At 42.5% G+C, this 11,859-nt stretch overlaps 1 protein-coding gene across 3 annotated transcripts; it reads right to left on the bottom strand.

Annotated features, from left to right (window-relative positions):
• Positions 1–400: 400 nt before the first annotated feature.
• On the bottom strand, positions 401–9,214 carry LOC138837681 (uncharacterized). Of its 3 annotated transcripts, XM_070036632.1 has the most exons (8): positions 8,773–9,214; positions 7,395–7,511; positions 4,582–4,766; positions 3,352–3,487; positions 2,979–3,172; positions 2,086–2,133; positions 1,436–1,662; positions 401–1,143 (listed from the first exon to the last, which is right to left on the bottom strand). In XM_070036632.1, the coding sequence occupies exons 3-8, from the start codon at positions 4,692–4,694 to the stop codon at positions 428–430; spliced, it is 1,434 nt and encodes a 477-aa protein (XP_069892733.1). In that variant the 5' UTR covers positions 4,695–4,766; positions 7,395–7,511; positions 8,773–9,214; the 3' UTR covers positions 401–427. The 3 variants fall into 3 exon arrangements, with proteins under 3 accessions (XP_069892733.1, XP_069892731.1, XP_069892732.1); XM_070036630.1 differs by lacking the exon at positions 8,773–9,214 and having other exon boundaries at positions 7,395–7,883; XM_070036631.1 differs by lacking the exon at positions 8,773–9,214 and having other exon boundaries at positions 4,582–4,760; positions 7,395–7,883.
• Between the last annotated feature and the right edge of the window lie 2,645 nt (positions 9,215–11,859).

The following is an 11,859-nucleotide window of genomic DNA, read 5'->3' as shown; positions in this document are numbered from 1 at the left end:
ATTTTGTCAAATACTTTTCCCTCAAAGTAACATTTTGGTGGTATTTTGAGGTGAAATGTCCTTACATATTTGCACAGAGCAAAATGGGTGTGCATACAGACATGAATTCACTAATGGAAGAAAGTCCCACATACAGAACATTTAGCCTGGCATTTGTCTCAATAGACAGAACAACTTTCAAGGACATCTGGTTTGCCATGTCCTAGAACTTTAGTAATGGCCTGATCACCCCATGCAGGCATGGGTTGGGCTCCTTGCCACTCACAGTGCACTAACAGTTCCCTTCATAGCCAGTAAGTGTTGTTGGACAGCTCCAGGTCACTCTTTTGCCTTTACTCAGGACTCATGTGTCTGGGACATCAGAATGTATAAGAAAACAAACCACAGCATTTAGCCTCCATAAATTGTACAACATAAACATATATATTTAATAAATTGAGAAGAATAAAAAGAATGCACATTTCACAACAATCAGGACAAAAAGAAAAAGAGAGATAACCCCAGGGAGAGGGGAGGGAAGCTCTAAGTCTAGGCCGGCTTCTAAGTTGCCGTCAAACATAAATTCTGCCTCAGAATCCTCTAAGGGATCTGCCTCCTCATGAAAGATTGGAGTTGCTCCTGCAATTGCTGGAGAGGCAGATTCTAATTTCTCTGTTGCAGATTGGCTAAGCTGCATCAGGACAGATTTGTCCAGATGTTCAGTGAGGACAGATATACTTTCCTGAGCGGCATCTAATGTTGGGACCTCACTTATTGCTTCCTCTGAACACAGACTGGGGACATTTTCCATCAGCCCCACGTGTGCTACTCCCTCCAGCACACCAGGAGAAGTGCTGATTTGACCCTTTATGAGGTGATCTGGGCCGCCTGTGAAAGTCAGAGGAAGACAATCACTATTACTTTCTTCTTTCTTTGGGGTCCCAACAGGTTCAGCTCTGTCACATGTGGGGTTCAGAACCAGTGCCTTATCCACAGGACTCACAACCTTTTGGGGCCTCACTGCAAATGCATCCAACCCCTCTACATGCACATGCTTTGTGGAGTCCAGTGATGGCTCCAGATCTCCATCCATCACCATCCCTGACATCACCGAGGGCTTCTTTCTTGGCAGGTCAGGAGAAGCTGCTCCATGGCAGCCAAAACCTGAGAAAGAGAAATAGGTAAAGGAGTTTGACAGTGGTGTCTGGATGTTAACGTGGAGTTCAATTTCCATGAGGCTCTAATGGAGGAAGCTATACAAGTTTACTTTGGACTGAACACTGATGAGAAGGTAAGGTCTTTCCCAAGAGTGGCTAAGCCCAAGTGCTTTCACCAATAGAACCAACATTGCCTGGCAGAGAGTATCATAAAAAGACATTCTTTTAACCTGGGGAGTAATAAGGGCTCTCAGGCAATTAGGCTCATCCCTAGAGGCCCAGGCACCATCCCTACTCACAAGCTCTGAGGTGACCACACAGGGACTTCTTCCTCTGTTTCTTGGTCTCTTTCTTCCCAGTCTGCTCCAGCTCAACCAGAAGAACATGAAGGTGGAGCAGCATATCTGAGGAGGGCATGTGGAGCATGGCATAGTGGGTAAGATCTTTCACCGGGTGTCGGTTCTGGGGTTCTCGGAAATCTGCAGGATAGCAGTCCATCCACATGGTGAAGATGGAACAAAGGGTGCTGTGGGCAGATTGGTGACAGGAAGAGTGAGTGCCTGCTCTCTCTATCCTGGACCTCCCATAGCCCCTTTATGCAAGGACTGCTATATGCACACGTGCATGTTGGGAAGCAGGAGGAGACTTCTGCAGGCAGAGTGATCTTCACCACCCACGTCTAGAAGCTTCTGAAAGATAATTCTCCAATATTCTCACTGTGATAGGTAACAAGAAGGAACTGATTTTGTACACACAGCCCTCCCTGTCATCCCTGAGAGTCCACAACCACACCACAGCTGTGTTCTCTGCCACCACTCCAATCCCAAGCCTCTGGCCCTAGTGGAAAGCACAAGTGGTGTGCAAATGAGAAATCTGCACTTTGAATCAGAAGCCTCAAAGATACCATTTTGAACGAAGGGGCCTTTTCTTTGTGCCACAGTCCACTTACTTCTTTACTTGTTCATCTTCCTCGAAGTTACGGCCCGGGAATCTGTACCTATGGGAGGACAGGAGGAAGTCACCTCTCTGCTTCTCCTTTTCTGCCCACACAGGACACATATGGGATGGGCTCATTCCCAGACGGGAATGGAATCTGACACATAAACAAGTGAGATATGTCTATACAGTTCAATCAAAATTCTTCTATGAGAGGTATATGCATTTGGTCCAAGGAAAATGTGCCAGTGGCTAATACCTCAAATTCTAGCTAATCAGGAGCATGAGATCTCAGATATTAGTCAGTAAAAGTCTAAAGACACTAATTTCTAAAAGACCAGATTGCACCTATGGTTCAAATGCTGTAGTGATAGCTCTGAGCACCAAAGAAACAGCACTCAGGCCCTGAGTTCAGGTTGCAGGACTGGAACACACACAAAAACATAAAAGCTTCAGGGGTTATAAATATGTAAAGCCACCATAATCCCTCCCTGAGGTCTCTGAGGTGATTCAGCCTCCAGTTCACCCGCCTTCCCCACACCTAGCCTTTCCTGGGTCTACATTATTCACAGACATCCAATTGCTAATGAAGCCTTATTTACTCATGGGAAATGTGATTTCCTAGAACCTCACCTAGGTGAGGGCAGAAGTTGGGTGCCACTGGCACATGCCTGTAATCCTAGCCCCTCAGTAAGCAAGCTTCTGAACGTCCACTAGCTTCTCTGGGAAATGTCCTGGGCAGACCACTACTAAGAATCTAGGCAGGGTATGTACTTCTTTGTCTCATGCCAAGCTCTTGTGAGAAGACCCCCATGAAATCAACAGGTTCAGAGGGGTGCCAAGTATTCCACAACTAAGCAAGGAGGGGTTGAAAAGACCCAGATGCAAAGAAAGGGGGACACTCACTTTTTGAACACAATATCCAGCACTTGCTGCATTGTCCCCCACTGTCTATAATTGTGGAGGAAGTTTCCAACATAGAAGAGATCGCCTTTCTGGTAGGCAGGGATCAGGTTCATCACCAGCACGTCCAGCAGGCCTGCCTCTGGGCTCCATATATTGCATGGCACATTCAGGCTCAGGCCTGACTCATTGGCACACTGAGGTGGGAAATAGAGTTATTAAAAATGATGGAAATGAAAACACTTACAAATGAATAATTGTGATAGAGTGGATTGAAAACTAGGTAGAAAGCATTATCTCAGTATAGACCAATCACCTAAGAAGGTTCTACTTTGGGCTGGGTTGAGGTTAAGTAGGTTTTCTATCATGAGTATACCTTGCCTTGTGATTTCCTAGGTTTCTTTTTGGACAAATCTCTGAGATGGTTGGTTCGTGGCTTGCCACTGATCCAGTGTCTACAGCTTTGACTGAGGCACCCATACTGCTCTTGGCTGAGACCAGAGTCTCGAGACCTGCGAATACAGCACAAGAACATGTTTCTGGTTCCTGAGTCACAGGCCAAATAAGCTGGCTTGAGCCAACTGTGAGTTACCGTGGCCTGCTATCAGGGTTCCATGTTCTATTCCATTGTGAAGGAGGCAAGGTCACCTGTCAGGGCCCAATGACCTCTGCCGCTTCCTCACACAAGAAATATTCCCATCCACCCAATATTGCAATGTGTACATGTAGACACAGTTAACAGCACACCTTGTTTGTCCAATCCTAATCTGCTAGTCCTAGGTTCTGGCAGGTTCTCAGCTTCCAGGAGTCATTCCTAAGTCACATTCATGGCCTATCTGTCACTATTCTTCTCATGTGGCTCAAATCATTTTGCTTCTCAGGGCTTTCTCTGACTGCCACATCTTTCCAGCACATATTTTTGACATCTACATCCTAGGCCATTGTTTACTTTCTGTAGCCTAATCTGTTGGTCCATGGAACCCCTCTGTGGTGTCATCTCGAGCTAATGCAAATACTTAGAGATGGGAAAATCAAGGAAGTATTGGAAAATATACAATACACTTATAATCAGCTATTTTTACACATGTCCATTTTTCTAAGTGAGAAATTTATTTTTTATACTTTAATATTTCATGGAGGCAAACAGAGAAATGGAGAAGTGTTGCATTGTCTTTTTATGATGACCAGGACTTGTTTTGCTATAGCTTTGAAAGAATATAGGATTTAAGGTAGAAAACTGCTCCTTTCCTTTTAACAAGCTAATCGTTTATATATTTGCCTCTGAAGTCTCTGCTTCTGTGTCCCATGATCCATCCTCCTCCCTCAACACAAATGGGAAAAAGGAATTTCACACATTGCTGAGCTGTTGTCCAATCTCTGCATAGGAATTTAAGATACAATAGTTACAATGCTTGTATGTGTGTGTGTTTGTGTGAGTGTGTTAGTGTGTGTGTGTCTGAATGTGCCCACGCATTTGTGATCTTGGACCCTTTGCCTTATCCCTGAGCATTTTTGCTCAAAGCTAGTGCTCTACCACCTGAGACACAGCTCCACTTTGAGCTTTTTGTAGTCTGTTGGAGATGAGAGATTCGTGGAACTTTCCTACCCAGCATGGACATTGCTCCTCTTCAGCCTCATCTTTCCTCGACTGTGGCAATGGCGGTTCAGTTTCTGGATTTCCCATCCAAGCACAGGCACAAGCCATCCTCCACTGCACATGTCTCTTTTTGTCCTTGAAGGGGCCCAGGTCTTCTCTCAAAACTTAGTGCCCTGAGGGTAGAACCTCTGAAACTCAGAAGCAAGTTTCCTGATTAATTAGGATCACAGGCCTGAGCTACATATGAACAGCTCATTACCTGCCATCGCACATTTTTGGGGGGCTGGGCGATTGTTTGTGGGGCCTGAAAGTTGGGCCTGCGCCCTGTCCCTCAGCTTTTCAGCTCAAGGCTAGGGCTCTACCTCATTGAGGGAAGTACCACTTCTACTTTTCTCGATGTTTATTTGGAGATCAGAGTCCATGGATGTTCCTGAATGGCTGACTTTCAGCTGCAGTCCTCAGATCTCAGCCTCTGGAGTAGCTAGGATTACAGGCGTGAGCCTACAGCGCCCAACTCATTACGCCTGTTTGCAACAGCATTTGGCAAATTTAACTATATTCACTTGTTCAGAATCAATGATATATAACTAATTTTTCCATCCATGTGTTTTATATTAATGTTTTATGAAACAATGTATTTGAGACCCAAAATACCATATGCCACTCCTCCATTAACATGCATTCAAATATACAGAATATCATATAGTATACTCTATAATATATATTTATATATAACTGATTTAGTTACTGAGTTGACTGGATTACTGAACTACAGTTATTAACATCAACATCAAATGACATTAACCATGCTTGCAAAATGCTTTCCCATCTATGAGTTTAGGAAGCCTAAATAATTAAAATTTAGTTCAAAGATGATAGGGGAAAGACAACAAATTGGCCCACACCAAGAAAATTTCCACAACCCAAATCTGCAACCCATGTACTTATTAACAAAATACAGGCAAAAGTCTAAACAGATATGTAAAAATATTGCCAGAGTTGTATCTGAGTAAGGCGGCCTTAGCAGTGTGTTGTGTAAGTTAATCTTCCTTGTAATTGATGAGCCAAACCTATGCAGTGCTGAGAAGTGGATCCATAATTAAGTGAGGCCAAGATAATAAAGTTCTTCTGTACTAGGCAAATGGGAATTTGCGGGGAAAGAAATGGAAAGCAGATGTATCAACATATATCTTTTTATATTCTTTGATTCTTTTTCTTTTTTTGGGGAGGTCTGCTCGTGGGGCCTGAACTCTGGGCCTGGGCGCTGTCCTTCAGCTCTTCAGCTCAAGACTAGCACTCTACCACTTGAGCCACTGTGCCACTTCTGGCTTTTTTCTTTTTCTGCTTATGTGGTGCTGAGGAATCGAACCTAGGGCCTCATGCATGCAAGGCAAGCGCTCTACCACTGAGCCACCTTCCCAGCCCCTATTCTTTGATTCTTAAATAGAAATACACAATAAACATATACAATCAATGAGTCTTCTATTTTGGAAAATTTCCTGAGGCAAAAAAAAAAAAAATGTGTAACTGAGCCAGATGCAGATGGTTCATGCCACTAATCCTAGCTATGCAGGAGGCTGAGATCTGAGGATCACGCTTCAAAGCCAACCCAGGCAAGAAAGTCCAGGAGACTCTTATCTCTAAGTAAACCACCAGAAAACCTGAAGTAGTGCCATGGCTCAAACGCTAGAGCGCTTGCCTTAATCTGAAGAGCTGAGGAACACCACCCAGTCCCTATGTTTTAGCCGCATGACAGCCAAAAAAAAAAAAAAAGAAAGAAAAGAAAAGAAAGAAAAATAAAAAGAAAGAGCATAACTAAAAAAAATACTGAGTTTGAGAGGGAAGAAATTAGGAAAATCACACAGATCACTGATATAATGATGTGAATGCTATAAAAACAACCACCATGTCTTTTTTCCCAGAATCCTTTAGAAAAAAACACTATATGTGAATCAACACATGGAATCACTAATTTCACCATAATGGGTTTTATTTTAATGTTTTGTGAAACAATATATCTTCGTGATCCAAAATATCATAGGCCACTCCTTCTTTAAAATGCATTCAAGTATCTGTAATATCATATTGCATACTATACAATATATATTTATATATAACTGATTCAATTACTGAGCTGACTTAATTACTCAACTACAGTTATCAAAATCACAATTAAAATGAAACTCAAAATACATTAACCATGCTTATAAAATTCTTTCACATCAATGAGAGTATAAAGCCTAAATAATGAAAATTTACCTCAAAGATAATAGGGAAAAGACAAGAAATTGGTCCCCAACAAGAAAACCTCCACAACTCAAATCTGTACAATCCATGTACTTATTAACAAAATATAGGTAAATGAAGATATTTCCAGAGTTGTATCTGAGTAAGGAGGCCTTAGCAGTGTGTTGTGTAAGTAAATCATGTTTGTTTTGATAAGCAAAAGCTATGCAGTGCTGAAAAGAGGATTCATAATTAAGTGAGGACAAGATAGTCAAGTTCCCCTGTACCAGACAAATGGGAATTTGCAGGGAAAGAAATGGAAAGCAGATGTATCAACATATATCTTTTCATAGTCTTTGATTTTAAAAATAGATTTGCCTCTGTGATAGAAATACATGATAAACATATACAATAAATGAGTCTTGCATTTTGGAAAAATTCATGGGGTACAATGTGGGCAGAAACAGTAGCATAGAAATGTGTAACTGAGCCAGGCGCCGGTGGCTCAGGCCTGTAATCCTAGCTACGCAGGAGGCTGAGATCTGAGGATTCCAGTTCAAAGGCAGTCCAGGCAGGAAAGTCCATGACACTCTTACCTCTAATAAACCGCCAGAAAACCAGAAGTGACGCCATGGTTCAAGTGGGAGAGTGCTTCCCTTGAGTTGTAGAGCTGAGGAACAGCACCTAGGCCTAGAGTTCAAGCCCCACCACTGCTAAAAAGAAACAAACAAAAAAAGTGTAACTGAAGAAAGAAATACTGAGTCTGAGAGAAAAGAAATGACACAAATCACAGAGATCACTGATCCCTGAATGCTATAAAAATAACCACAATTTTTCCAGGGATCCTTTAAAAACAAACAATATATGGGAATCAATACAGGGATCACTAGTGAATACAGAAAATAACCCAAAATTTCGAATTTAGCTTTCCTGTCACAATGTTACCAAGTCCTCCTTTAGACATGCAGATTTTGATCAACCATCTCCCTTGTTAGTTGTCTTTTATTTCTTTTTATTTTTTTATTTTGAAAATACTGTACAGAGGGGTTACAATTACATGGGCAAAATAATGAGTGCATTTCTTACGAAGCATTGTAGCCTCCTCCTTTGTTTCCCCTCCCCACCCCACCCAATCCTCTCTTCCCCATGCCATCCCTCCCCCCACAAAGCTGTGAAGTTTGTTTTCGACATAAGGACATCTCATTGTTGCAATGGGTCCTCCTGTATCCCCATTTAAACTATTTGTTTTTCCCCTATCCCTCCACAAATTATACTGACATCAAATACCGTGAAATCAGGGGTTATACTGTGGGGAGGGAGATACAAAGCAACAAAGAAATAACTTTATAATTATGTTAGAAACAAAGTTGTCTTTTATTTCTTGAGTAAATGAGTCTTCTTTACCACCAATAGGCTATACACAAAAACAGTATGGGGCTAGGAAGATGGCTCAGTGGTAGAGCACTTGCCTTGTATGCCTGAGGCCCTGGGTTCGATTCCTAAGCACCACATAAGGAAAAAGAAAAAAAGCCGGAAGTGGCGTTCTGACTCAAGTGGTGGAGCGTTAGCCTTGAGATGAAGAGTTCTGGCCCCACCACCGGACCCCCCCAAAAAAACCCAAAAAAAACCAGTATGAACTCAGTGTCTCTGGCTCAGGCCTGTATTCTTTGCTATTCAGGAGGCTGAGATCTGAGGATCATGGGTCAAAGACAGCCAGGTCAGGAAATGCTATCAGATTCTTATCTCCAGCTGTAGCTCAAAGTGGTAGAGTGAAAGAACTCAGTGACAGTGCCCAGACCTTAAGTTCAAGCCCCACAAAACCCATCACTACTCTCCCCCCTCCACAAGCCCCACACAGAGCACACTGAGTTCCCTCCTAAACCCTCAGTCCTCTTCACTGAACTGGTGATTGCCAGACTTTCTGGATTTCCCACTGCAGCATGCCAACCAGCCTTGTTCCCTCTGCACATGCACCTCTGCCACACGGCACAGCCCAGGCCTCCTCTCAGAATCCATTGCCTAGGGAGAGAGAGCAGATGAAATTCAAGGATTCACAGAACGTGTGCTTCAAGACAGGGAGACTCAGAACTGTTCTTAACCTGGAATAAAGAGACACACTGTTCTATTTGTGCAGAATATAAAAGTACATCTATTCACATGTTAGAGGTTGTTGTTATTGATACAATGAATGGGAACAAGGCAGACAAAATGACTTCTTATACAGAAAAATGCCTAGCCCAAATGAGCTAAGATGTTCAGCAAATTCATTCCACACCGTTCTTCAAACCCAGGCTGGGTCTCTTATTGTGTCATCTTGATCAATTACAGTCCATGTCAACCCTCATGCAGACTTAGGAAATCGTCATGAAAACCCCCAAAGCCACGGACATCATGAGAGCATAAAAGTGCAGCAATATTTAACTCGATTTTGTTTTTAATGAAGAGCAGTTTTATTTGGCTCTCAATTTTATTTATTTTTTATTGTGAGAATACTGTACAGAGGAATTACAAATACATGGACAAGATAATGAGTACATTTCTTTCTTTTTTTTTTGGGTCCAGTCGTGGGGCCCGAACTCTGTGCCCAGGCGCTGTCCTCAGCTCTTCAGCTCAAGGCTAGCGCTCTACCACTTGAGCCACAGCGCCACTTCCAGCTTTTTTCTTTTTGCTTATGTGGTGCTGAGGAATCGAACCCAGGGCCTCAGGCATGCAAGGCAAGCCCTCTACCACTTAGTCACCTTCCCAGCCCACAAGTACATTTCTTATCAAGCATTGTTACCTCATCCCTGTTTCCCCTTCCCATCCCTACCCATCTGCCTTCCCTTCCCCTTTCCAATCCTTCCCCTACCGCCCGCCAAAGTTGTTAAGGTCATTTTTCTAAATAATGACTTGTACATCTCATTGTTGCACCTGTATTCCTAGTTAAACGATTTTTTCCCCTTCCCCTACACAAATTATACCAACATCTAATACACTATAAGTATGGATGATACTGTGGGGGAGGGACATACAAATCAAAATAGAAACCATTTTATAAATATGATGGAAACAAATGCATGAAAGGAAAAAAAACAAAAAAACATTTGAATATTTATTTTGGGGTTCATTCCCCTAACATCAACTTATCTGACCTTTTCTGTCAGATAAGTTGATGTTAGGGGAATTAACTCTAGTTTTACAAAGTAATAGGTTCTATATTTGCAGAGTGCAGACTAGCTCGCTGTTGGCAGAGAGCTTCACATATCCAAACATTTACCCTGGCACCTGGAAAGGGGAAGTCATGCCTAGTAAGAGGTGGGGGCTTGAGATTAAAGTGGGACCAGCTTTCAAAGACACCTGTTGTGATATAACACAGAGCTTTTGTCTCTGAGCATCAATGGTCCTATGTCAGCACAGGCTGCATCCTCCACTGCCTGCATTCCTTGTGGCTCCCTCTAGTTACCAATTCCTTGTAAATCCAGCAGAATCTTTCTCCAGATCCAGCACACTCTGTTGCCTCCCACTCAGGCCTCATGTGCCCATGACATCAGATTGGAGGTTGAAAAGACCACAGTCTTTTGTATTCAAGAAATGTGCAACATCATGTAAACATGGACATTTTAATACCATTAAAACAGTAAGTAGTAAATGATGACAAAAAGTAAAATATGCATTTGCCCAGGGAGGAGGGAGGCAAGACCTAACACATGATCTTCTTCCAAGTTGGCTGCAGGTGGGAAGGCTAATTCAGGGACCCCGATGGAATCTACCACCACACATAAGACAAGATGTTCTTCCTGAGTTCTCAACAGGACACTGGTTCCATAAGGTGTCCAAAGGAATGAAAACCTATTGTGGTCTTTCTACAAATGAAAATAACCATGTTTTCAACAGGCTGAGAACACTCAAGGAGAACTACAGGAAATACATGAACGTGAAGAAGCTAATCAAAGAGTAATACAGGAATTGACAGAGCAGGATGAGAACACAGAAAGATCACTAAAGGCATTCATGGAATCCATAAACAGAGAGCTGAAAGAAGTCAGGGAGCCACAAAGGGAATGGTGAATGGAACCCAACAGAAAGTATGGGAGTCCACAGAAACCATAAGCAATCAACTAAGTGATTTGAGAATAAACACTGAACACCAAATTAAGGAAGTAAAGATGTTCATACAAGATCTAAAACAAAGCTCCAATAAAGAATTGGAAGCCATCAAAGCCGACCAACTAGAAGGAAAAGAAATAAAAAACAAAGTAAAAAGTTTTGATAGTAGGTGAGACCATGCAGTAGACCGAAATTCAGGGATTGAAGATAGCCTAGGTATTATAGAGAACCATCCAACCATCCAAGACAAATCCAAGAAATATGATAGATCTATTCAACACTTGGAAGACACCATCAGAAGGCCTAATCTGAGGATAATGGGTGTAGAGGAGCACCTAGAGACAGAAGTTGATGGTCTAGGAAATTTGTTTAACAGGATCCTAGCAGAGAATGTCCCAAACATGCAAAAAGATAGGGCTACTCAGATACAAGAAGCTTTTAGAACTCCAAATAGACCAGACCAGAATAGGACATCCCACCGTCACATTATAATCCACACAGGATCAAATCAGACCAAGGAAAAGATCCTTAAAGCTGTCAAGGAGAAAAGATCAATCACCAATAAGGGGAAACCAATTGAGCACTGTCACATTTACCTTGGACCAATGCATATAAGTCTCTTAGCAGAATTTTTACTGAACTGTATCTTACTTATTTATGTGTCAGATTCCATTCCCATCTGGGAATGAGCCCATCGCATATGTGTCCTGTGTGGGCAGAAAAGGAGAAGCTGAGAGGTGACTTCCTCCTGTCCTCCCATAGGTACAGGTTCCCGGGCCGTAACTCCGAGGAGGATGAACAAGTAAAGAAGTAAGTGGACTGTGGCACAAAGAAAAGGCCCCTTCGTTCAAAATGGTATCTTTGAGGCTTCTGATTCAAAGTGCAGATTTCTCATTTGCACATCACTTGTGCTTTCCACTAGGGGCAGAGGGTTGCGGTTCGAGTGGTAGCAGAGGGCACAGCTGTGTTGTGGTT

The sequence above is a fragment of the Dipodomys merriami genome, unplaced genomic scaffold (genome assembly GCF_024711535.1).
Source record: "Dipodomys merriami isolate MVZ:Mamm:240054 unplaced genomic scaffold, mDipMer1.0.p SCAF_2734, whole genome shotgun sequence".
Classification (NCBI taxonomy): domain Eukaryota; kingdom Metazoa; phylum Chordata; class Mammalia; order Rodentia; family Heteromyidae; genus Dipodomys; species Dipodomys merriami.
The sequence above is the reverse complement of the archived record's forward strand: the minus strand, read 5'-3'. Positions and strand labels throughout refer to the sequence as shown.